The sequence below is a fragment of the Rhipicephalus sanguineus genome, chromosome 1 (assembly GCF_013339695.2).
Source record: "Rhipicephalus sanguineus isolate Rsan-2018 chromosome 1, BIME_Rsan_1.4, whole genome shotgun sequence".
In the NCBI taxonomy this organism is placed as follows: Eukaryota; Metazoa; Arthropoda; class Arachnida; order Ixodida; family Ixodidae; genus Rhipicephalus; species Rhipicephalus sanguineus.
Window position 1 is genome coordinate 191,139,528 of NC_051176.1, and position 27,225 is coordinate 191,166,752.

Consider the following 27,225-nt stretch of genomic DNA (forward strand, 5'->3'; position numbering starts at 1 on the left):
GTATGCAGAAACTACCAGACAAAGTGAACTTGAGGTTATCATGGTGATCGACAAAGCAGCATAGTGAGTAATTAAACATAAAGCTAAGTTTGGCTACTTGAACAGTGAATCAAGAATATATTGGCATAACACTTACAGTTTCTCAATTTCTTCTTTTGCTTCCCTGATAAGGCTGACAACATATGGGGGTGCATGGACTAAATCAGAAGCTCCCATCTTTCTGAAAAATTTTCAAAACGAAATGTGGCTGCTATAGGGAAGGGAAGTGTCTACTCATGGTCTAAAGTTATGCATACTACACATCTTAAAAACATGCAATTTTGGCATATACTGAAGGCCAGGTATCAATTATCTGATGATCCACATTTTGAGTTTAAATCTAAAAGCACGAACGTTCTGAGACACACAATTCATTTGTATTTTTCAACAGTAACTTGAAAACTGTAACTCCACATATGCACTCAAAGCAACATAAAAAAGGGCCTTTATTTACTTCTGCAAAGAAGCAGCTGTCACTGCAGACTCATTTCCAAATGGCCGAGGCTTCTGAATAGGACGGCGTAAACCCTGAAAAAAAGAAGGAAGAAAGAAAGGAAAATTTGTACAGTGACAGCAAAGGCAGCTGCAAATCCACCACCACATTGCTCTAAGGCATGCGTCAATATACTAGCAGAGTACAAATACAGGGTGCATTCTAGTTACACTTGTGAACTATTCAAACCTCCAACTTCGGGATCACACTAAAAATGTAGAGACTCAATTGTATTCACAGCATACGTGCTTCAGAAGGTGGCATTCTGCATGCAGTAACCTAAAGGGACACTAAAGAGCAAAACGATTTTCACATATTAGTAAAGTACTCTTTCACGATACCAAAAACACCACGCTTGCTGCGAGAAGATGCTTAGTAAGCGAGAACACACACAAAAACAAAATGTGGGTGGCGACGCCACCTTGAAGTTTCCGCACCATTCGCCGTGACATCACATATTTTGACAGTGCCTACTAAGGACTACGTAGTTCCTAATCGGTAAAAATGAAGTACATTGTCCTTTGAGGGGGGCCATAGACTCAACATACCAAGTTTGGGGTAATATTGTTGAGCCAATGGAGCCAAAATATGATATATACACTTTGAAATCCGTGATGTCACGCGGGGAGATTTCGGCACGAAGTTTAAAAATGAAACTTTGAACTTGATTTTCTCCTCTATTAATAAACCTATGATGGCGAAATTAATGACATTAGAGTTCTCAGAGCACTATTTTTTCGATCTAAACCAATTCATTGTTTCTATTTAGTGTCCCTTTAATACCATTAGATTAATTATTCATTAAAAAAATATTTCCTGATCATTTTGAGTCTGCAGCAAGAATATATAGAAAAATACATGGCTACATCAGATGACAGTCGTTCCACATCCAATAGCTGAAGCTCCTCATACATAGCATCAAATGGCTATCAAATTTACTCTCCCAAACAGACACACCACTATTATGTCCAACATGAAGGAAGAAAAAACATTTACTTCCACTGTGGCATGTACTGTGTGCAATTATCTAACGCATTAGCAGTGCACCACAAAGAATGCCTACAGTCTCTGAAAAAAAATTGACAGCAGACTTCAGTGATTCCTTTGACTTTCCACTCACTCACTTCAGCAGCAGCATTTTTCATCTACCTGATATGTGTAGTTTTTGGTTGGTTTTTTCTCATAGTGAACATGGTCCGTACACACTATGTGCGAGTGGCCAAGTTAAAAATTGATTTCCTCTGCAGCTGCAGTACAAACATATGTTATAACCTGGCTGTTGGGCGTTGTGTGGCAATAAATGCATGTGCAAGTTAGTGTGTTGCGTTGTTCCTCTGACAATCTTTAGGCATTTAGTAAAAGAAAACAGAACCAGCAATGAATTAAATCAGATTCACACTTCATTGATGGCAGTAATGTATGTCAGAACCTGGTCTCCACATGATTTAATCAATCACTTTCAGACAATTGTTAGAAACTTAACAAATACAGATGTCTAAATAAATACACTTTCCTAAAAAGAAGCTGAGCCAGAGTAGTAACTTGCGCCAGACTGTATAATCGCATGTTTATTGTACCCGCCAAATGCTGATATATATACATTAAAGTAAGAAACATGTATATGCATGCACATTTGAAAAAAAAAAAATACTGCATAACTTATATTGTAATGCATGATGTGCATAGAACTTTTAAGTGACTACACCCATTTGCAATTATATGTATGCTGGTATGCAAATTCATTATCACTAGGTTTAGTAAAGATTAATGTTTAGCCATACTTGGTCTTACTCTCTTGATATGCAGCCCAACACATAACTAATACAGTTAAGGATCAAGTTATAATATCTGTCGTGACAGAAGAATGCTTCAGTTGGCCCACATATAAATTAATATGAACAACTGCAAAAAGATTAAAAATGTTTTACTATTGTAGACTACCCATATATTAAGATATAATTAAAGATGCCAATGACTCACAGAGTTGACCCGAGGCTGCACCTTAGAATAAGGACTTTGAAACTGGGTGGCTGTGGTAATAAGCTGCCTGCTGACTTGGAGCTAGAAATAAAAAAGTGAGACATTATATAATAAAGACACAGCCACACTTCTTTCACCATTACCACAGTGAATCAAGATTATTTACAACTTGAATTAAATTTACAGATTTAGCTAAGCATTATAAAGCATATACCATTGTTTATTCAGTTCTTTTGTTTCAGTACTATATTTAGCAGGTTGGTATTTACTAGTACTGTCCAGACACAAGAATTAACAGTAAACCTTGAAGTGCTAGTGAACATGCATTACTGAATGTACCCCTAAGAGATGAAGGCGTACTGAGCCCACATACATTTTTCTACATTCTCTTCTCCAAGTCCAGTAACAGTTACAAAAAAAGCTTATTGCAAGCATCGTTATTTTTATAAATTTCCTTCTCTGCACTTCCCATCGACAAACTGATCCCACCAAAGCATATTCATTATTCATTAGGGGTGTGCGAATAGTGCCGAATAATGGCCAAAAATGTCGAATATCGAATACAAAGGATTTTATTGAAAATTGAAAGAACGAAGTACGGTAATGTTGTGTTTCATCGTCATGAGTGCTCCAGGCCCAAAAATCTTCGGCCGCCCGTTCACAGAAGCGTTTTAGCTGCGTGCTGGAACGATGGGAGTTTCGGAACGAGTGGTGCATTGCGGCAATGGCGACTGCACAGTGTGAACAAACTTTCACATGTCAAGCCAATCACCAAGGGTATCGCGGGCCAAGTTCACGATATTTCATGGCGCTTACTGCATACACGACCAAACTATGCAAGAAGTATGTGCCTTCGTTTCGGAAGTGATGTTGTGAAGGGCTTGATAGTTCTCACCTGTGTTCTTTTTGCTTACAGAAATGGCATAATCTCCTTTAAGATAACCATGTGGTCGCTTTGAACCAGGATATCGGTGGAAGCTTTAACGAAAGGCGTACTGTACAGGCGTTAGCGCTAGTTTTAGCCACCCCACCCTCACCACGTTGCACCGTTGCCCTTTGTCGCATTTTAGATATTCATCCTGTCAAATTATTCGAAACTTTGAATACTAGCTATTCGAAAGTCGAATCGAATTATTCGATTAGGTATTATTCGATTCGAATTCGAAACTAGAATATTTGCATATTTTAGGCATTTACTATGTTTTTTCTGTGTGTGTTTCACAGATATTGTTATGCACCACTAGAAGTCATTCTTACCTTGCCCTTTAGCTGCATGTTTTGTTTCTCAAGAGCCCTAACCTTGTTGTCCAAGTCTTCAACTTTTTGCTCCATTTCTACCATGTGACGTCGAGGCCCTGTTAAAGAAGGAGCAGAGAAGGAGGATTTTCAAGTTATCTTACTCAATGTCACTTAGTTCATTGAGAAGCACAATCGTGCGCAATCTGTATGCTTGATTCATATTCTTTAACTGCCTTTGCATAAAGCTTGTATACAGCTAACTACATGAAAAAAATAAACCAAAATGGCCGCACAGCAGCAGGAGAGTATCTTAGCGCAACAAGCTGTTGATATTCGAAGCATTTCTATGAGCTAAAGGGAGCAGAAGCATGTACAATAGCTTTTGTGTCCCTGTACAAGCTACACAAATGGTAACATGCCCCTCTGAAGGGGGCTCTCTGTGCCCTTTTAACGCGACAACTTTAAAGAGCTTGTTTTGCAGAAATTCCGGTGTCGGTGTTGGGGTCAGCGGTGGTAGCGCCGTGTTTGGTTGTGAGCAAAAATTCGAGGCAGATGCAAATAAAGAAATAATAAAAAGCTTCGGTTCAAGTGGGACCGGAGATTTGACCCTGCGACCCCTCGCTCCGTGGCGCAATGCGTTTAGCCGCTCGGCCACCCCGCATATATCCTCTAGCATACTAACGGCAAGCTATACATCATTTAGCGTTGGTGATACACACATCTCGAAGGTTCTTCAGCGGCTTGACTACCACCCGCGAGATGGTGCAAAGGGCCAATGGGCGCGTTTTCAAACAGCATCGCCCCGCCATGTAGCTGTGCTTCGTCATGCCGTGTGCATGGATATGGGAGCCGGAGGGCATCTGCACTTTCGCTTTACTCGCAGCATGGTTTAGGTCTCCACTGAGAATCGAAGCCAGGTTAGTGATTGGGAAGGCGATATGAACACGATCCAATTACGCTTTCACGTTCTACTCTTGAAAGCTAAGCTCAGGCGTCCTCCAAGTTTTCGCTACCTTCTTTGAAGCCCAGTAAAGTTAGGAATACTACCTCTCTTCATAGTCTGACTTTACACGGTGTGAAACAAGGACTCCAGTGTGGGAACATTTTCAGTGGTGCATAGCGTGGCCTAAAAACATTTAGCGAAGGCTGTTGACTCTTTGGCATGTCAGCAATATGGCTCTCTCAGTCCTCTGTTTCATGAAGAGCACAGCCACCTATTGAAGACAATTTTTCAGGATGCCTAGAGAGTGGGTGTGTTCAGATAAGAACGTCAGTGCATGTCCGCGGAACCCCTTTAATTTCGCTGAAAAAAAATATTTTCCTATCCGAGTCCCCAGGGCCGTGAAACCATTCTTAGTTCTACAAAAAAAAATTTGTCTCAGTAAAAAAAAAATCGGAAGCCTCCACTCAGCAGAACCACCTTTTGCGAATTGCACGAAAATGGGATTTTGACGAGGTCCTACAAATTAACTATTGTAGCTGTGAGTCTCAAAATTTTTCTTGGCACACTAAAAGTAACGTATGTTTACAAAATGTTATCCTGCAATTTTGTTGCACATATTTTATGGAAAAAAATCGCAAATACGGCATATTGTCGATAATGCTCCAGTTTCAGATTTTTATTGCTTCGCATCTAAATACCGAGAATTTCTAGAATTTCGCAGAATGTTGGCACACATTAGTTTAGCAGTTGTGTTAAAAATGATTGCTGAGGAAGATGTCAAACACAAACCAAAAATACATAAGTAAAGGCATGTCTCTAAATATACAATACTTTGAAATGCAATAAAAAAATAAAAAACCAGCTCGGATTTTCTTTAAACTCCCCAGAATTAAAGCCCAGTGCGTGCTCTAACCTAATCTGTAAAACATGTTGCATTATTTTTGTGAGATCGGTAGTTACAAAGCCGCCAAAGTGTCCAAATTGATGTTCACGTGCAACCACTTAAATGAGCAAGCATGTAGCTATAGTCGTCATTGTCATTTAGGTCTTAAATATGTTCTCTCGTGTTCACGAAACATCAAATTAACAGAAAAAAGAGTTGCTATAAAGTGCAATTTTGTACATATGCATGTTTGTACTCATCGTGGTATTGTTCCTGGCGAAAGCAATTATGGGAAAAAGTACGTCTAGATGCACACTTGAGTCGGGTTTTCACATGCAACAGTTTATTCAGCCCTAATGCATACATGACGTGAGAGAGGCATTGAAGAAAGACTGGGTCCGCGCAGAAAGTGTCCTGGAGACGGCACCCACGATCTCCGCCTTCTAGAGCCTAATTTAGGACATCCGAAAATGACGTTTCCCCTTCACTGCCATCTTCAGAAGAGAAATTTATGTTGAGTAAATGACTAAATTTAGCTCCTCAGCAGCATTTTATTAGGAACAAAACTTTTGACAGACACAAAGGCACCTTTAGGTTGAAATTGCAACAGTACATCAGCTTTCACGTCCATCAGTCGTGTCATCGACTGCCCGGCAGTCCTCTATTAAGCAGCCTATGTGAGTATTCATGCGCTTCTAGTACTCCCCCGAGATTTATGGCTCAGTTGCACAGCTCAAAGCGAGCGTTTAGCAGTATCTGAACAAGCACAAGAAAAAGATTAGCTATAAGCGGAACTTTCAGAGTAGTATAAAAGATTTGGATAACGCCTTGTTAATGAGCTTTATGCCAGAAGAAACTCTCTCCATCTTGGAAACTGCTTCAGAATCTTCAAACAGATAGTCTTAAAATGTACAGATGCATCTGTGTCTGTCAAAATTTCGTTCCTGAGCAAAATGCTGCTGAGAAGCTAAACTTAGTCATTTACTTAACAGAAATTTCTCCTCTGAAGATGGCAGTGAAGGGAAACTTCATTGTCGGACGTCCTACGCCAGGCGCAAGAAGGCGGAGATTGTGGGCGCCGTCTCCAGGACACTTTCTGCCTGGACTTAGTCTTCCTTCAATGCCTGTTTGGCGTCCTGTGTGCATTAGGGCTGAAGAAACTGTTGCATGAGAAAACCCGACTCGAGTGTGCATCTAGACGAAATTTTTCCCATAATTGCTTTCGCCAGGAGCAATACTACGATGTGTACAAACATGCATATGTACAAATTTGCACCTTATAGCAACTCTTTGTCCTCTTTCTGTCAATTTGATGTTTTGTGAACATGAGAGAACATATTTAAGACCTAAAAACCATGACAATGAGAGCTACAGCTACATGCTCGCTCATTTAAGTGGTTGCACGTGAACGTCAGTTTGGACACTTTGGTGGCTTGGTAACTCCGACCTCACAAAAATAATGCAACATGTTTTTGCAGATTGAGTTAAAGCACACAGTGGGCTTTAATTCTGGGGAGTTTAAAGAAAATCGAAGATGGCTTTTTTTTAAATTGCATTTCAAAATATTGCATTTTTAGAGATATGCCTTCAGTTATGCATTTTTGGTTTGCGTTTGACATTATTCTCTGCAATCATATTTAACACAATTGTTAAACTAACACGAGGCAACACTCTGGGAAATTTTGGAAACTCTGAGTGTTATAGACGCGAATAAAAAAAATCTGAAACTAGAGCATTATTAAGCAATGTGTTGTATTTACGATTTTTTTTTTCATAAAATGTGTGCAACAAGATTGCAAGATAACAATATTTTGTAAACATATGTTATTTGTAGTATCGCAAGAAAGATTTTGAGACTCACAGCTACAATAGTTCTTTTGTAGGACCTCGTCCAAATCTCATTTTCGTGCTATTCGCAAGAAGCGGTTCTGCCGAGTGGAGACTTCCTTTTTTTTTTTTTTTTGACTAAGACAAAATTTTTTTTCGCAGAACTAAGAATAGTTTCGTTGCCCTGGGAACTTGGACAGGAAAATATATTTTTTTCAGCAATATTAAAGGGGGTCCACGGACATGCACCAACATTCTTATCTGAACACACCCTAGTGCACATATGCAAAAAAAAAATTGTTTGCCACAATTTTGCTCAGCCTCTGATATCACAGTTGTGAAACCGGTATGTTATAAATGCCAGTATAGATGCTCCAAGTGCAATAAATATGAGAGCATAATGACTTACTAGAGAGCACCCAAATATTAGAGTGGCATAGTCTTCAAATACACATATGCCTTCAAATATAGGTAAGTGAAGTGACGGCCCTTGCAATGAGTGCAAGCTCCTAAGCTACAATTTCCAATAAACCAAATCTTTCAATGATGGCAATAGTTATTCCTTTCAAGAGTTAACATCCAAAATTGGTGATAGATGGCACTCCACTGATTATAGTGCTCGGTCTCCACTTGCAAAAGTACAATTAATGATTGGAATTCTGGATCTTCTTAAAGGCATCTATCTACATGTAGAAATGTGTTTACAGGCACTTTATTACCCTTTATTTTATTAATTTTGTAGCTCTTAGTTACTGATTTTGCTGCATTTATTCAGTCATTTTGCATAAAAATATAAGTGCTGTTCCTCAATAAGCAAAATAAAATTATCTGCAATTCACTTATGATCTAGCTATTAAGTCAATAAAGATAACTTTATAATTAAAATGTGAGATGCATTAGTAAAAGAGAACAACAGTAAAAAAGCAGTGTGAAAAGTAAGAGAAATGAAACCACAAATCTAGGTAGCTTAGTGCAAATTAATAATTTAGATATATATTTCGGCAAACACAGCAGTCCCATTTTGTAAGCCCTATTAACATGAAATACTTATTTTTTAGCAAGTACATGCATGCAGATTTATCTATGGACATTAGTACATAAACATGTGGACGCAATTATTGGAATTAAGACGGTCAATGTAAACCAAGGACAGTGTTCACATATAAACTACGACCTACGCAAAATAACAGTAAAACATGAACATTATACAAGGATGTTTTGTGCCGTCCAGGCAAACTTACCCAGCTCACTGGCTGTGGCACCTTGCTTGATCTTTTCATTAATAACTCTTGACAGTCGAGTAGCCAACCTTCGGGATTAAAAATAAGGTGTAGTGACGTAAAGAAGACGGGGAAAAAGAAAAAAAAAAGAAACGTTGCGAGAATAAACAATTTTAGAGAAAGCGATTAATTCGAAAAATATTCTCGCATTCAAATAGAAGTGCGCGTTCGCAGAATGAACGCCCTCACTTTTTAGCCTTCTCCTCTTGCTCTCTGGCATGTTTCTTGAGGTGCACGTTCTCATCTCGCAGTTGCAGATAGTCATATTCCAATGAGCGCCGGCCGAAAGCATCTCCATCCAGTCGCGCGGACCCTGCAGGCGGTGGGAAAACGCTATTCGTGACCGAACAGACAATGCGTTCATTGATCCGCGTGCCCTTGTGATCTCTTGAACAGCATATTTCTCTAGCGCACGCAACCGCTGCGGCGAATTCAATAAAGGCGAGCTAGATGCTGGAGCGATGATAGATTCGCAGGATGGCTCGAAACATTTATCGCTAGCGGGTCAATATAACGTGAACGGTGGAACATCGCTGCTACGTAAGCCAGCTGAAAATCATGCGCTTCCTATTTCTGTGCATTTAGCAGAAGAGGTGCAATCACGCTGTACGTACCCATCAGTCGATGATGCGCCGCAAGTTTTTACCGTCAAACGCGTAGGTCTCATCCAGATGATTCACGGCAGCACGCTGAAAGATCAAACGCAATTCGGTGGATATCGAATGCAATCACATGGTTCGGCAGCAAAGCGACGAAATTATTTAACTGGACGCGGGAGCAGCAGACGACCGCGCATCACGAAAGTAATCAGCGCGCCGATTCAAACGAGGCGCTTCCTTCTCCTGTTCCTCCAACTTATGCCCGCCGAGTTACGTACATCTCAGTGACAATTATGGCTATCAGGCACAGTCAGGAAAAGCAATAGGCAGGACACTGTCGTTAGGAGAGCGGCTCACATCAAGGCTGCACCGCGTCGACTTTCAACTTTTTGTTTACAGAAATATGTAGTTAACGCCTAGCGTCGTCTATATAGACGGATTGGCTTGACTTCACTAATCGTGTTAAACGCAAAAAGTTCGGACAACTAATAATAATTACAAGTAACAAAAAATTAATTATTGTTTATTACTATTAGTTTACATAATTTAGTTCGTTTTATGTTTTTATATTAACATATTTAGTTCAGAAATTGCTCAGTGATTCACTGGCCTGTCGCCACATTGCTGAATATAAAAACCACCAAACAAATTTGCTCGTGATTTATTTCTCGTGTTACGGACGTAGCATGCTATGCAGCATAGGATTAATAAGAGTATTATTGGATGCAGCGTAACCGTTACTCTATGACCACATGATCGCGCCTGATCGCGCATCGTTCTTGTCATCATCATCCTCATAGCGGCGTGTGTGCGCGTGGTGGCGTGGTCGCGTGCAGTGCATGCTCGTAGTGGACTTGAATCTGTGCACGTGGGTTCAATAAGGTGGCATCGTGATGACTGCTAAGCGATCAACTCCGAAAGCCTCTATCAAGCCTCATTCACAGGAAGCCGACAAACGCCAAGAAACGGGCTTGAAAACCCCCCAGGTAGTCGGCAATACTTGACGAGCGAGATCATGCGCGTCTTGTGCATAGCGTGATTTTGCTCAGGCTTTGTCAATTCGTAAGAATCACACTGTAAACAAATTGAATAGCGCACTATTCGCAGCGCATCATTCATGCAAAGTGCCGATCTGCGCTGGCGTATTGGCAAAGTTGGTCGTTATGAATGTGGCATGGCTTCAAACACTTCATTGAACACTGCTTCCATGAAGCCGTTGAGCTTTAGGTTCTTTCATTAAATGTGTATGACAAAAAAAAAAAAAAAAAGAAAGACATAGAAAGTGTTCAATGCAAAAGTCCGATCCCACTCTGTGGAGACGCTTTGCACATGACACTTGTCGGGATTCCTACAATGTCGTTCTCTCGTTTAACCTACGCAGTGTGTCTTATAAAATTGTTTTCAGTGCCTATTTTCGCTGTTCGTGGGTTGATATAGACTGTGAGTATAGTATACGCAAACATACACACATTATATATATATATATATATATATATATATATATATATATATATATATATATATATATATATATATATATATATATATAGTTTCATTGACTCATCATTGCTGACAATTATGGCAGGGAACAATTGTCTTAAGATTACTGAGGTTTGATAGCTGCCAAGCAAAGTTGTTTTCCAGCAGAAAAATATGTTATGTTTTATTCCGAAGCTCATAGCGCGTCTGCGAAGGCGTGTCGTGCTGCAGGTGCCCCTCTTGCATTTTTTTTTTGTTTGAGCACAAACCTGGAAGTCTTATGCAATCCTTTGAGCCTGCTCTCGTGGAATGAAAACTATTGATGGTGTAGGTGCTATGAACAAACAACACCTTTTAATTGAAATAATAACCAAACATGAAGCTAATTTTCTGTAGTTACTGCTGCTGTCCCGAGGCAGTATTAAACTTAATCTAAGGATTTGATTTTGCAATAATATTTTATGCAAGGTAGATTGTGGCTTTCCCAGTACTCCCATGTTTGCTTTGTGCTTTTATGGTATCTGTAATCCAGCGGCTTTTTGCTGGTTTCTACTGCAAGCGACTTCACTTTCTGCCACAAGTGCCACACCTAATTGAGTCTCTCTGTTAAAAAGGGATATGTTTTGAGGGTCAGCGATCATTCCTCTCTTGTTCTTAAATAATTGGAAAGTAGGTTTCATTTAGAAAGTATCTGTGAGTGCAGCTGACCTTGCAGCATTTTGCAAATAGACCTCTTGCAAAGTTCTGTAAGTTTGACTGCACTGTAAGCATTGCCACCAGAAAATCATACAAGGGTTAAGGGCCCCTGCTGAACATACAGTGGAAGTATCTGGCTTTCATATCCTATAAATTGTTTCAAGCTCTCAGCTGTCAGTGCCTTTTCTAATAATGACCACATGGGGTTGTTACATGCAGTTACAGTAAGCTTTTGTTTTTTGCTACTCCTAGGCTAGTGTAGTGTTCAAATTCCACTTGCTAAATTTTGCCCTTTTCTTATCATCAACCGCCAGTTGATCCCAGTGATAATGTGGGTGAAGCACTGACAGAGAGTGAAAAGTTACAGCATTGTAATGGAATCGTTATCCCAGCCCTCTTAGGTACAGGCCACATGGTGAATGGAAGCAGTATTTATTTAGTTATTTATTTAGGAATGCCTCAAGGAAGGCATTGCTTAATTGGTAAGAGCAGCCACAAATGAAATACAAAATAAGTATTGCATTAGAACAGTGATGTGGGATGAAAAAAAAGACCACATTTTAAGGAATAATAGCGTGTGAAGTGCTCTTGTGGCAAGACATACATAGCTCAGTGACGAGAGAGAAGGCGTCATGTTACTGGCATTTAAAGGAGTAGTTTTCTACACTGTTCACGCAAAATTATATAGCAGCAGAATAAAAACACTAGAATAAAAGAGTAATAGGGAGTGTTATTGGAAATATTAGCACACAGTCAGAAAAAAAAATTACAGGAAACAAGAAACTGCTCACTTAAAATAGCAATATATTTGGCCAAACTGTTATGGAAGGCATCATAATTAATAATTGAAGCAGCATTATCTGAGAAACTGCTCCAGAGGTGAAAAGTTAGTGCATGTGTCGCACCATATATGTGGCCTGTCATAGTGAATGATTTTATAAAATAATGCTAGCAAGACAATACCACGAGTACTTAAGGACTGCAACATTTGTTCATGTTTAATTTGAGTTATACATGGCCGAGTGCTGTAATTATGAGAGATGAAAGAATTTTCCTTGTTTTGGAGAGTACGATTTGAATTTTGAATGGGTAATGACATTAGCTGGACGATGTCATTATTTTTTCTCTTCTCAAGAGATGACATTTCTTTTCCTTCAAGGAACATGAAAGTGATGACTCTGATTCAAGTGTGTACTCGGACTTGGGCAGCGATGAGGATGATTCTTCGGAGCTAGAAGAGAGTGCTGATGAAGGTGACGTCAGCAGTGAAGACGAGAGTGATGAAGGTTGCAAAAGTGATGATGAACAGGGAGACGAATTTACTGAGGAGCCAGATAATGCTCAGCAGCAAACAGATGATGAATCGGAGGATGTGAGTTGGCATTTGAGTAGCTTGATAGGTTAACACTGTTATTGCTATTATTTGTTTTGACAACGTTGCTGTTCTATTTTTCTTCAGTGTATGTGTGTGTAAATGCCATAGTTATGAAATAGCTACCATATGAGGCAAGATCTCCACTGTGGCGATGCATCTTTTTTACTTTGCACTGCTTCAGTGGGTCTGTGACCTTTTAGGTATAATTAAAGTTCTGAACAGCCTAAAATGCCTTGTTTGGGGTAGCAGGTGCAGGGAAATTTGTTTAACATATAAAATTTATGTTTGAAGTGCCAGTTGGTGTGCCATAGGAAGCTTGCAAAATTTGAAGTTTTTATACCAAAACAAGGGGAAGGGAGACTGTGAAAGAAAGTTCTTCATTATTGCTTGCTGGTAGTAACACAGAACCCAGAACTTTTTGGTCACTCTGGTTCTTCTGCTTGTTGCTTCGCAGACAAAGTGTACATTGGCAGTAATGCCAAGTAGTAATGTAAACAGGCTCTTCATATACATACTATCCAAAGATGTATGTGGAGGGGTAGTGTATATGCATTTGTTCGTATTTTTGCCATCATGGTCACTGCTTGTAGTTTTTGAGGGCTAACTGGACACTGCATCATGGGTCTCAGGAATTCACAAGCAATTTGTACTGATTTGCTAGTGTTTCCACTATTAATGGCTCCCCCATTGGGCAGATATACCGTATTTACTCGAATCTAAGCCGATGTTTTTTTCAAAAAAACGATGTGCGAAAGTGGGGGGGTCGGCTTATATTCGAGTACAATGAATAGGTTTTTTTACTTTTCTGGCCTTGCGAATTTCGGGGGTCGGCTTAGAATCGGGGCCGGCCTAGATTCGAGTAAATACGGTAGCTTTCACAGCAGTAGGAGTGCCTTGTTTTTTACTACTGCACTTGATGTCCTGAAATCCATGTCACATCCACCTTTCGTCACTCACCTGTTAAAGGAACACTAAAGGCAAATAACAATTTATGTCAGAGTGAAAGGTCGATGTGTGAGAACCTCTAGAACGTCAATAGTATCAACAGCAGTGCTCTAGTAATCGAGAAATTAAGGTAAATGTAGGACACGATGTGCGCCACGAGTGCGATATTTTGGAAATGATCCCGATGACGTCAAGAGTCCCGAGTACAATTAACCACTAGTAATCAAACTAGTTGCGATAAAAAAAAAGAACCTTCCATGCATCACAAAATGCAATAAAATGCTGCTTGTTCGTTTCTGTTTGATTCATGGAAAAAGGAACCTCTTGGCGTTACTATGGAGAACGGCGCGAGGGGTTCAAAAGTTCCGTTTTCGCCGAGCTACGCGTCCCAGTGGTAGTTTCGGTATCGCATACTGCTGCGTGGGCTTGGCTCTCGCTATTTTCGCACTGATGATACTCTACTGCTGCTGCTGGCTAAGCTAAGCTTCGTTACAGTGAACTATACAGTTTCGGAGTGGCCCGTGGCTGCGTCTTGGCAAAGTTGATGCCTCTGTTGCACAAGAAACCGTAGCCTCAGTGGCCGGGCGGTAAAGGGGGGCAACATTAGGCACGGCAACTGCTACATCAGAGGGCCCTTTCAAGCGGGTGATTTGAAGTGCGCTAACGCTGTACGGACCACTAAAACATGATTTTCTTTGAAAATAAGCATTTCCTTGGCACGAAACAAGCACTACAAGGTTTCTGGAACGCTATTTAAACAATCAATGTCGACTTAATATTTGCCTTTAGTGTCCCTTTAAAGTCAATGCAAATGTAAAAAGACAGTGCATGTCATGCAAGCAAGTAGAGTTAGTAAGACTGGAACAACAGTGCTTGAAACGGGAAGGTGATACAACGATAGACAGGGCACTGAACTAACAACCACTGGTTTATTGCTTGGAAATGCAATATATATGGAAGCTTTGTGCAGAAGACGAACAAAAATGCTAGTAGGATTGGAGTATGTGTTTTGTTCAGCACAAGAAACAAGCTCTCAGTGCTGTGCCGCCAGGTGAACAAGGAGGGCAACACGAAAGAAAACTGTGAGAAAAAACACAGAAAGCACTTTGTTGACTGAACCTATGCTGTAGTATATAAGACTCCCTTCACGTGCGTGCGTTGCTACATCTGCCAAACAGGCCAATGCTTGAACGACCAGCTAAAAGAGCCCGCATAATTGCTTAAAGGTTCTTTGCCTATTCACTTAGCCCAGCACTGCAAAGCATGCGGTTGTCAGCCAATCCTTAAGTAGTACATTGTTTTGGAAACATCCAGGGAGCAAAGAGCATGTGAGATAAGCAAAGCTTGCCATATTCATACGCACGGAAATGCTTGTGTCACTGTGCCCTCGGCTTCCCTGCATAACTGCAAGATCAGTTACTTGTTAAAAACATGACTGCCTGTTTTGCCGACGCTATGAAGTGATGACTTCTTTTCTATCTCTGCGCAGGCATTGTGTTTTTGTTGGTCTTCTGCACAAAGCATCCGTATATATTGCATTTCCACGCGGTAAACCAGTGGTTGTTAGTTCAGTGCCCTGCTTGTCGTTCTATCACTGTCTCGTATCTAGCGCTGTTTGTTCCCATCTTAATGGTGTACCAACCAGCCCAATTATATGCACTCTTGAAGTAGAGTTGGCTTCTAGTTCCATAATTATTGAGAGTGGTTTGTTAGAATTTTTCTTTAGAAACAACTGTCATGGTGGCTGGATGGGCACAAGGTCATGGGTTCAATTGCCAGTCACGGCAGTTGCATTCCTGTGGAGACAGGAGTGGAAAAATACTTGTTTACCATGCTTTGAGTGCATGTTAGAGAACTTTAAGCTATCAGAATTTATCTTGAGTCCTCCACTGTGACATCCCTCATAAGCCTCTGTGCAGTTCTGATATGTTAAACACCCTAAATAAACTTTTTCTTCAGGGGACCTCAGCATTGTGAGCAATTTATGTGAGAAGGTTGTTGTCATAACAAACCCCTTCAGCTTCTCAATTTCATTTCTGCTAACATAGCTAGAGCATGGTCACATGATCGTAACTAGTGACACTATTATTCAGAATTTTTGGGGTAAATACAAATCAAGTGTTTTACTGGCAAATGTCTTTTTAGGTTTTATCGAATAAATAAAATGTTCAACCCCACCGTCTCTTAGCTGAGGTTGTGCTTGGCATAACAGTTCACTCTTTCTTATGCTATTTCTTAACCATGAATTGAAAACTGTTTCTTTGAGTAATGGGGTTAACTTATTTTCATCTACATATGGCAAATGTTTTTTTTGCACTGAGTAATGAAAGTTAGCTCAAGAACATCAAAGGGGTATTTTATATAAACTTTATCTAAGAGTGTTATTGCAATGTTGTTTTTGCATTTATACTTTTTCACTTCATGCTGTAAGGGAATCGGACTTGCATGTAGGCAATATACTGTGCCACAATGTCACATACTGCTGATAGCGTTACCATTTTAGGGTCTGTTATGATTGCTTTTGAAAGCTTTATTTGGAGCCGTTGGGGCCACTTTCTGATAATAGAAAAATGCTGATTGTTCACAGAGGGGCATTTTTTACCCAGAGAGTCATAGGCACGCATCTTTGGTAACATCCTTTTCCAGAATAATATGTAAGCAGACTTTTAGGTTAATAGATCTTATGTTCATCGCATTTATGTGGATTTCTCTGCTGATCAGGAGGAAACTACCAAGATGAAGTTTCATGGTGGTAAAGAAGGAGACTTTGTCTTTCGTAAGAAGACTAGAGGTGATGGGCCAAAAGCTTCTCATGGCAAGCGGCCGGCTGCAGTGGCCAAGCAAGAAGATGTAAAAATTGACAGCCTGGGTGCTGAAGTGGCCAAGGCAGATGAATATGCGTTTGATTCATCAGACGAAGAGGTATGTGATAGGCGTAAATTTTGTGCTGCCGTCCATAAGGAGCAATTACTAGCTGGCCTACTTCTCACCTTAGTTATGTTACTTATTTTTCACATGTCCACATTTAGTTTGCCTTAAATGCAAAATACTGTCTTATCCGATTCATACACATGCACACACTTGCATATGCACACACAAACTTTTTTTGTAAGCCTTGCGCTTTAAGGTTAGCATTGAAATCAGTTTGTTGTCCTAGGTGCCACCACTCACAGCAATTGATCAGGTTGCTGTGTTTTCACTACAGTGTGTAGAAATTTTCTTGCATGTCGGAAGTTCAGCTGGAGCTTTACAACAAAAGATATTGATTAAGTAATTACATTGCTATGGCGAGATGTTTAAGCGCAAGAGGGATCATATAAAAGCTGGGGGGGAGCACTGTACTATGTCCACAGGGTGTCGGTAAAAAAAACAAAGTTTACAGTGAGGCATATGTCATTAGGCTTTAGTAGCACTCGCTGTTGGTCTAGTTGGTGCATGTCTGAATTCAGTAGTCAATTTCACACCAAAATCACAACCATACAGAAATACGAAGAATACGTCCTGTCTATGTTTCTTCGTATTTCAGTGTGTTCATGATTTTGGCGCGAAATGGACTATTGAATTCAGTCATTAGGCTTTGCAACCTTGATTTTTACAGCTCCCAATGGCTGTTTGCCCTTGCTCTTTTATACGCTACCACGTGCTGACTGTGCCTCTGTCCCCATGTGTATTTCTTTGCATCCCAGGTGACAGATATCAAGGGGCTTGTCATATATGCCACTGACAAAAGGCCTAGTTAAGGTGTTGCTTGTTGTTGGCAACTTGCTACTAGCTAAAGATATATAATTAGCACGGCTTTCTTCAACTGTCATTTTACTGTTCCTTAGAACTCCTGCAGCTTATTTCTCCTCTACTTTCCCTCACTTCATTGTCTGTTTACTTCGTATGGTTATAACAACAACAACAAAAAAAATTCTATCCCCGCAGTTCTTATTCTTCTCACTCATGGCTTGAATGATGTAGAACTATGTATATGGTTGTTTTATTGCTTCGTGGAGAACTTCTGTTATAGATGTGAAAGGTATAGTTGTTATCTTGCAGGATGTACGCAATACAGTGGGAAACATACCCATGGAATGGTATGAGCATTATCCGCACATTGGTTATGATTTGGATGGCAAGCCTATCCTCAAGCCACCCCGGGGCAACGAGCTTGATGAATTTCTGCGGAGGATGGATGATCCAGATTATTGGTGAGGGCCCCCATGTTAACTTTTTTATCGTTCTTTTTAAAGAGTGTGGCCTGTATTTCTTTGCTTTGGCACTGTGAGCAGCGTGGAAAAGCTTGGCCACCTTAAAGGGATACTGAACAAAAATATGCATGGCGAAGGCATCGAAATTCGACTTGGAAGACAAGATTGTTCCGATAAACACTGTTTACTTCACATACTTATGAACAGTTGACTGTATTTTTGGAGGATTGTGAGTGTGTGGCGGCTGCATGCCAGTGTTGCTGCACACTTTCCTGCCTAGTCCATCCCTTTCTCCGTGTCTCCTTTACATCCCACTCTCCCCCGTCCACAAAGGTGCCGAGACGTGCTCCACCTGAGAGCATTGTTCACTGCTGGTGCTGTTCGTACTGGTTCTGGGGACCGTAGTGGGAGGAGTGCAGCGGGATGAGAGACGTGGGCATGTTTGGCACGCCACTTTCCGGTGGGTTAGATGCCCCCTACTTTAGCTCATGGCACGGCTGCTAGACGTGGCAGTTTGTGAAAAACGCATTAAATTTACTGCTATTTTTTGCAAGTTTCTGCCTGAAAGCAAAGTTGTGTCAACCAGTTTCAGCACCCAGGCTGTAAGTTAAGCTGAAAATCTCGGTGGCAAAGTTTTGTTCAGTATCCCTTTAAAGTGACCCTGCAACATTTTTTGAACATCTGTCTATTGGTAGTCAAGAACATGTGAGCTAAACATAGCGCAGCGCACGGCATGGAATTTACGATTGGCTTGGTTGCTCTTTTTTTCTTGATACATTTTATGTATTGACCACGTGAAAAGTTGACTGTGTGCCTTTCTTGGAAGGAAGGTAGGAAAATTGAGCAGATAGCCTTTTTATAATGTTTCTTTTTTATTTGTATTGCTAACTGCACTTTGTTGTTGAACCAAGTAGTTTGATGTCAGCTTTATATGCATTTTTTTTTTTATGGCAACCTTCTTGTAAAATATATGATAACCTGAGAAAACGAAGGGGATAGGTTACAGAGTACTCAATTGAAGAGAAATTTTACTGCCACATATCTGTAGTGCAGCTTGGTTATGCATTGCAGTTAAGTGTCATTCTTCGTTTGTGTTGATAGAATGTATTTTGTGCTTGACAATTAGTATGTATTTGGTGAGCATGGCAGATGTCATCATTGTCTCTTTGCATTATGGTTTTCCTTGAACATCTTAGGGATACCGAACAAAATTTTTGCCGTTGAGATTTTCAGCCAGACTGAAAGATTGGGTGCTGAAATTGGTAGACACAACCTTAATTTCAGACAGAAACCAGCACGTTTTTCACAAACTGCCATGTCTAGCGGCCATGCCATGTACTAAAGGAAGTGACATTAATGTCACCAGAAATGGGCGTGCCAACAATGCCAGCCATCGCCAGCATCTCTCAACTCGCTCAGCCCCCACTACGGTTCTTAGAACCACTACGAACGGCACCAGCTGTGAACAGAGCTCCTGGGTGCGATAAAGCCTCTAAGAGGGGGCCACGTCTCAGCACCTTTGTGGAAGGGGGAGAGTGGGATATAAAGGAGAGGTGGAGAAAGGGAAGTACTGGACAGGAACACGTGCACCCTTCACCTGCTGCAGTGAAAAGTGACGTTATGGCTCACGCTGGCGTGCAGCCGCCGCACACTGACAGTCCTCCAAAAGTAGAGCCAACTGTTCAAAAATATGTGAAATAAACTGTGTTCATCGGAACAGTCGTGTCTTCCGTAGGCTTGTGCGAATAGTAAATTTTAGGTTCGAAGCGAATAGTGATTTGGTCGAATAATTTCGGATCGAATTCGAATAGTGTATACCACATATTATAAAGAAAAATGAGCATATTTGTCATGACCCAACTAACCTGCACAATATTTTTTAAAAGTGAAGCAAGACATGTACAAATGTCATTCTTTTTGGTTCAGAGGGAAGTGGAAGCAACTTTGAATAGTAGCAGGATTTGACTTTCGGTAGAATGCAAGTGATAACCTGTAAAATTAAAATTTACTCTACTTAGAGTGTTTAAGCCGGTATAACGAGCTTTTAAACTTAAAAAATGATGAATTGATGTGAGGTTACTTTGATCATTTAACCTTGAAGTGGGGCTAAACAGCAGTACGGATTTCCCCTGGAAAGGTGTATTCATGGCATAGCACCCTTGCACTGTAATGAAGCCACCTTTACAGGCAGTTACATGCTGTTATATATGTTTATTCCTTCATTTCAAATACTTCGAAATTTGAAGAGTTTCAAATCGTTGCGAAAGGAATTCGAATACTGTAATATTCGAATATTCGAACTGCTCGAATATTCACACAAGCCTAGTCTTCCGAGTAGAATTTCGATGTTTTCGTTATTTTTTCCAATTTTTATTCAGTATTCCTTTAACCAATCTGCAGGTACACTAGTAGTTCACTGGTGTTTGCACTAGTTCAGAGTGCTAGTCTAATATCTATTTTGATGCCTATTATTTTGACATTGTGCCATTTCGGATGGTGTTGCAGGCGAACAGTGAAAGACAAAAGCACAGGCCAGAACGTTGTATTGTCTGATGAAGATGTTGACCTTATTCAACGGCTTCAACAGGGACGCTACCCCAGTGGTAGCTATAACCCTTATGAGCCATTTGAGGACATCTTCTCTCATGAGACTATGATCCATCCTGTCACTAGCCACCCTCCTCAGAAGCGAAGTTTTGTACCTTCGAGGATAGAAAAGCAAATGGTAAGAACCTACTTCCTATCTGCAACCTAACCTTGTGAATGTATATTTGTCCAGATACCTCTTTTCAGTTGTCAGGTTATGTTACTCAACTTATCCCACTGTAAACTCAACAAACTTCGAAATCAAGTCTGGACAACCACTGGTCAGCTTTAATACTTGAAGCCTTTTTCCTTCAGCTTTCTTTTGGATTTGCTCTTGCAGTTAACAAATTTATAACATAATTTAGAGGAAATGTTGTTCCATTTCATGAACACTTCATTTTGCACCAAAGAAGCTTTCGCTGAAGAGCGTCAGGATTTTTTTTACTAGGTGGGCACCCATGACAAGTGAGTTCCTTTAGAGGGGCAGGGAGGCTGGGAACTTATGCCATGTCTTTTAAATATGTTTGCTTTTGAGTGGGCAGAGGAGTGCAGGCGGAAATGAAGTGGGGGCCGGGACAGCTGCCCCCTTGCGCCCCCTGCCGGCACTGCCCCTGCCCTCGTGAGATACATTTATCTAGTGCTGGAGAGTTGGTGAAGGGTTTTATTCTAATATAGCTGCGCTGTGGAAAGGCACGTACTAAGACTAGCATAGAGAACCAAATAAGTATGTGCGCAGTCGTCTTGTTCTTTGTGTTACGTGTATTTTGCTCGGCGCAACTATATTAGAATGTCGTACCAGCTTTGGTAGCATCACTTTATTGGCCTGCAGCTGAACTCGTCCAAACGTTACTTCATGTGCCACCAAATTACAGTGCTTAACCATCTCGCTGACACTAACGGTGTGTAACCAGACTCTTAAAAATTCAGCGCAGTTAAGAACTTACCTGTGCCCTAATCTGCAAAGGATGTCCGTAGCTTTATTGGCTTTTGCTCAGACTTACTTTTGAAGCTTCGTAAAAGATTTTGTCGACATAACGAGACCTCTCACTAACCTTATAAAACAAGACGTCACATTTTTATAATGCTCGGAAGAAGCTTCCGCTCTGTTGCAACTCGTCACACTGCTCAGTGTTCCAATACTCGTTCACTTTGCATACCTTGCCAACTGTGCCCATTTGGCCAGGAGACTCCTGAATTTTGATCAATCTGCCCAATTATACAGCACGGTCATAAATCTCCTGAAACATAACCATGAAATATCTCCATGAAAATAAAATAATAACTAAGGATATCGGTTCTAAAATTTTCCGATCACAAGCGGGACACTTAAGTCACTTTTGCCGCAGTACAATGGTGTCATGCAGAAAAGTGCATTAAGATTTGCAAGGGGTTACCAGCTGACATGGGACACAGTAGAGTTTGTCCCTTAATTACACGCATGAGCCGTATAATTGCAAGTACCATTATGATCGCTGATGTCTACAAATTTTACTAGCTGTCATGCACTTATGACGTCGCTTCAGCCCTGAGAAACAGTAAATTAATAGATACACCAGTTTTCTTCTGTCGCATCTGCTTCCTGCTTTGCAAATCTCACGAATGTCAAGGTCAGCAGGTTGGCGGGTATGGCTTTGACCCTGCTGCTCCTACTGAGATCTGAATGAATACATGCGGCCATGGTATTGGCACAGTAATAGCTCAATGCCAACAGGGTCATGACTATGTCATGCCTATGCCAGCTGCCTTCTATCGTATTTACTCGAATCTAAGTCGATGTTTTTTTCGAAAAAACAATGTGCAAAAGTGGGGGGGGGGGGTCGGCTTAGATTCGAGTACAATGATTAAGCTTTTTTTTTTTTTTTTCTGGCCTTGTGAATTTTGGGGGTCGGCTTAGAATCGGGGCAGGCCTAGATTCGAGTAAATATGGTATCTGCATCTGAATCCAATCATGCCATTACAGAGTGCGAGTACTTGGCTCTTCTCATTTGGGCAGTTGCAAAAATCCGACCATACTTATACGGACAACCGTTATTTGTAGTCACCGACCACCACACACTCTGGGCCCATATCTTTATATGATCGTGAAAGGCAGCAGTGTCGCCCTTCGTGGCGTATAGTCTGACGTGTTCAATAATTGAAACAACTACTTGCCCGTAATGTCATTGTTGCACTGGCTGTTGGTGATTTCGAATGTTTCACAACACAAGCGTGAGCACACTGTACGAGTGCAGAGCGACCTGAGTGTGGCGTTTTTCGAGTGTGCCAATTTCTACAAAGTATTAATACTAGTACCAAGGAACAGTACTAGAAGCTACCGTCTTTGTCACTGAAATGCTAGACTTCACCACCAGCTGGCAGGGAAAGGTATGAGTTTATTTCAGGCATGGTCATGAGACTGTAGGGCACGTGATGCAAAGTTGATGTCACCGGAGATACTAGATGGCTCTACCAATTTTCCGGTTTTGCTTGCTAGCCAGTTAGTGCGCAACGAAGGCGGCAATTTGCCTGTCATGATAATCACAGGATACTGACACTGCTGGGCTGTCCTCTCTGAAAGGTCCTTCCATGCGGCTTGATTGCTGGGTTGTGTACGTACTACAAGAATTTTCATAGTCCATTGTCTACAAATCTGGTCGATAATGCTGATGGCCTATACCAGTATCCTCTCGACGACACTGATGCGAACACTGAGCATTTAATCTTTTTTGTATCAGACCTTATTCACTTCAGCAAAGCACAAAAACGTGATCCACTGCTGCGAGAACTTATCAATTGCACGGAATCTTCACCAAACGATGCCTCCATCTGTACATCAGCAAAGAATGCTGAGATTCAATATCTCAAAGGTTTCATACAATGCCTTTCTTTTACCGTGTCGTTTTGTTGGTCATTTTCTAATTTTCATCTATTGTTATCGCGGCAAGAGTGCCTGCGCCTCGAAATTGCCTTGTTGATTTTTTCAGAAGTCTTCGTGTTCACAACAATTTGGCAATATAACGGGGTTGCCATTTGTCTCAACAAATTCTTTTTGCTCTACCATTGCTGCAGCTGGCATGCATTTACAGTGTATACGAATGTTAACATGCTCACAAAAGCATCTTTTAAGACTTCCATTTTGATAATGCATGACCAGGTGTGCCCTGAAAACGTTTGAGTATGCAAACTAAATGCTTGCCATCATCAGACCAAAGTTAAATGTACGTTTCTCATGTGCGTATGACAACTACAGCCTATTCTTGCATCACAGAAATCTGGAAGTGAGCTGTCATAAACATGTTGTTTGCAAAACAAGCAACATAAAACACAATGCTTCACATCTTCAGCCCAAATGTGAACTAAATAGTTGGCAAGGAATACAAACTTATATAAATCTTATTGCAACGAATGAATGTGACCACTGTACATTGCAACAAGATTTATGTAAGTGTGTTATCCCATATTACTAAATAGTTCAGCTTTGGCCTGGCACTATGAAGAACTGCATGTTGTTAATTTATTTGGCAATTTTTTTCAGTGTCACTTTGTGTTATAGTCTATGGTAACAAAAAAAATTTTGAAGCTGCAGTTTTGACAGGGAAGTGAAGCATTGACAGTGATAGCAAAGTGGACATATACAGAAAGTAAAGTTTATAGTTTTGTTTTTAGGTCTTTATAAATTGTAGTAAACATTTGCTTGCTAAACAAGCATGGTGCTGCATGCACGCAGACAGACATGGACACATGTCAGTTGATGCCCACAAGCACTTGCTCACACAATTCTTGCCTGATGAAAAACAGCGGCAGTGGTGCGTCATGAAATTTCATAGTGCTGCTTACTTCACTATTTCAACTGTGCTGTGTGTCCGAGTACTGTCAACACTATGTACAAGAGAAGTTGACATGCATGAAGCTACAAGCTCTCTTGGCTTGCCCTTGCCTGCTCGCCCTTTGCTCGGTCACTTGCAGCCACTGAACTCGTATACATATATTTGATCCACGTATGCTCTTGATCAAGTAGTCAGATACTCACAGCTAGGGTCAGGCTAGAGGAAGAGAGAGCATTCACTTTCCTCCTTTGATCTTTTGAAACTGTTTCAATCATTGCAGCATGCTGGTTGCATATGTGGGTGCCATGCTTATCTGAGAATTGGATTAATAAACTTTTTATAGTGAACGTAATTTTACTAGTGTCAGAGCTGCTGTGTTGTATGGATTGTACAAAAGGGAAAGCTGCAAATAGTATTGGTCTTGGGGGAATCAGTTATCATACTGTCCATTTTGGATCTGGAAGTCCATTTGAACATGCAAATCTAGAATGTGATTAAGCAAACCCTCATTAACTTGATCACTGCTTTATGCTTTACATAGGTTTCCAGGATGGTGCATGCTATAAAGATGGGCTGGATCAAGCCACGAGTCAAGCGGCATGATGCTGACAGGTTCTCTCTACTTTGGGACAAGGATGATGAGGTATGTTGCTGCATGCATCTTTTCCTTTTCTCATGTTTCCTAATGACTCATACCACGTTCATGTAAATATATCACTCATTTACATGCCTGTATTTATTGTCAGTACATAGAAGAATTATACTGTCCAAAGATAGTTAATTAGCTATGCTCTCACCTCACTTAGTAGATGGCATTGCACTTTTGAGCTTTTGAGCTCAGTGTCACGATGGCTGCATTTTGAAAAGGGTGAAAGGCAAACATGCTCGTTTATGTTCGATTTAGGTGAATATTAAAGGGACACTAAAGGCAAATAACAATTTATGTCAGAGTGAAAGCCCAATGTATGAACACTTCTAAAACGGCAATATTATCAACAGCAGTGCCCTACTTACCGAGAAATTAAGCTAAATGTATCACATGATGAGCGCCACGAGTGGGACATTTTCGAAGTGATCCGATGACGTAGGGAAGTCGGCCTACAATAAATCACTCGTAATCAAACTAGCAGCAGTAAAAAAAGAACATTCCGAGCATCAAAAGACGTAATAAAAGCTGTTTGTTCGTTTCCGCATGATTCATGGAAAACAAAACCTCCGTGGCGTTGCCATGGGGAACGGCGCGCGTGGTTCAAACATGTTCAAAGGTTCCGTTTTCGCCGAACTGTGCCTCGCCGTCTCAGTGGTAGTTTCGGGATCGCGTACTGCCGTGCGTGTTTTGCGCGCTCGTGAAAGTCGCTCTGACAGAAAGTTCGACAAAATGCAGCATGCGTGTGATATTGCCGGATGCCGAATGGTGCACAACGCCAGTGCTGCAGCAAGGAAACCGGTGTGTCTTCACTGGGTGCCGCGGAATGAACCCTACGCTCGAAGTGGCTTAGTGTCATGCCATTGCGCCAGTGTGCCAAACAGTGAAAACCTCTGCGTGTGTGCTCGCTGCACTTTCGTACTGAGGATTACGAGACCAACCGCAACTTGGTGACGGCTTTGAATGCCCATCGAGCAAGTCTTTGCCGCACGCCGTTGTTGCTACTGTGGGTCCGCTACTTCCGCTCGGCTGTACTAGTGTCGGCGGCCGCGCAGTAAAAGCGGGCAACGTTGGGCACGGCAGCAGTGACGTATAGAGTCGTATTTTCAGGCGGGAGATTTGAAGCGCGCTAACGCGATGCGGACCACTAAAACGTGATTTTATTTCAAAATAAGCACTTCCTTGGCACAAAGCAGCACTACGAGGCTTCTGGACCGCTATTTCAACAATCAACGTCGACTTAATATTTGCTTTAGTGTCCCTTTAAGGAACCCTATGTGGTCTAATCAATTTTAGTCCCCTACTATGGCTTGGCTCTCAATGAGGTCGAGGCTTTTAGTACCTAAAGCTCCAGAAGTTTAGCTTTGCTCTATTCTTTATTGTTATGCAAATTGTGTTTTGCAGGAGAAACCAAACGACCGAATGCAGCGATACATTCCAGCACCGAAGATGAAGCTTCCAGGCCATGAAGAATCATACAACCACCTGCTGAATACTTATTCACAAAGGAAGAGGCAAGGCTCCTGGCTTGAAAAGCCTTTTACTACGTCTAATTCTTAGTAATATTAAGTATATGTTGCAAATGATGAAATGGAAGTTTTTTTCAGATGACTTGGCATGTCAATGCTGCTTCAAACTGCCTGTGTATTGTCTTGTGAGAGCATTCGAGCACTTGAGTACTTGAATATTACACAATATATTACAGTCGACGACCGATAATTCGGACTCCACGGGGAACGTAATTAAGTCCAATTATCGAATGTCCGAAAAAACGAATGCGTCAGAAAAAAAACGTTTATTGACACTTCAGGGTCCCGGTGGCCGAAAAAAGTTGTCAATTCGTTGCTGCCCGCACTTCTGCTTACATGCAACCAAGTCCGCCTGTATCTCCGCCAATGTGATGTGATCACGGTACGATGACGAGCTGGTATTGTTCGTGAAGTCAACGCGTCTGTGCGGCACACTTAGCGGTCGCACAAAGAGGCGCTGAATGGGGCAATGCGTTTGGGTTCTCGCCTATTAAATGCGTGCACTATGCATGCACTGCACCAGGCCACATGCACTATCGAGAGTTGACTGAGACGCTTATCGTAAGGCTTGTCAGCGATTGAGCCGTACTGGCGCGTTGCCACCTGCCCCATCACGCCTCCGTGCATTTCCACTGCTTATCCGTAAAGACATCGCCGCACAGCGCCGGATAGCGGCCCTTTGAATTT

At 41.2% G+C, this 27,225-nt stretch overlaps 2 protein-coding genes across 8 annotated transcripts in view; one reads left to right on the forward strand and one right to left on the reverse strand.

Annotated features, from left to right (window-relative positions):
- LOC119404388 (protein fantom) overlaps positions 1–9,704 on the reverse strand; it is a 60,841-nt gene extending 51,137 nt beyond the window's left edge. For 4 of the 7 annotated variants that reach the window (XM_037670916.2, XM_037670924.2, XM_037670914.2 and 1 more), the window contains exons 1-7: positions 9,299–9,622; positions 8,874–8,997; positions 8,646–8,713; positions 3,770–3,867; positions 2,513–2,593; positions 494–567; positions 137–220 (exon numbers count right to left, since the gene is read on the reverse strand). In XM_037670916.2, the coding sequence (XP_037526844.1) occupies positions 137–220; positions 494–567; positions 2,513–2,593; positions 3,770–3,867; positions 8,646–8,713; positions 8,874–8,997; positions 9,299–9,302 (533 nt within the window). In that variant the 5' untranslated portion in view covers positions 9,303–9,622. The other 3 variants (XM_037670908.2, XM_037670913.2, XM_037670940.2) reach the window with 3 other exon arrangements.
- Positions 9,705–10,077: 373 nt separating this feature from the next.
- The window catches only part of LOC119404452 (ribosome biogenesis protein bop1-A), a 56,922-nt gene continuing 39,774 nt past the window's right edge, over positions 10,078–27,225 (forward strand). The window contains exons 1-6 of the mRNA XM_037670954.2: positions 10,078–10,269; positions 12,618–12,830; positions 16,500–16,700; positions 17,820–17,971; positions 20,477–20,696; positions 24,905–25,006. Of these exons, the coding sequence (XP_037526882.1) occupies positions 10,177–10,269; positions 12,618–12,830; positions 16,500–16,700; positions 17,820–17,971; positions 20,477–20,696; positions 24,905–25,006 (981 nt within the window). The 5' untranslated portion in view covers positions 10,078–10,176. The remainder of the gene's footprint in view (positions 10,270–12,617; positions 12,831–16,499; positions 16,701–17,819; positions 17,972–20,476; positions 20,697–24,904; positions 25,007–27,225) is intronic.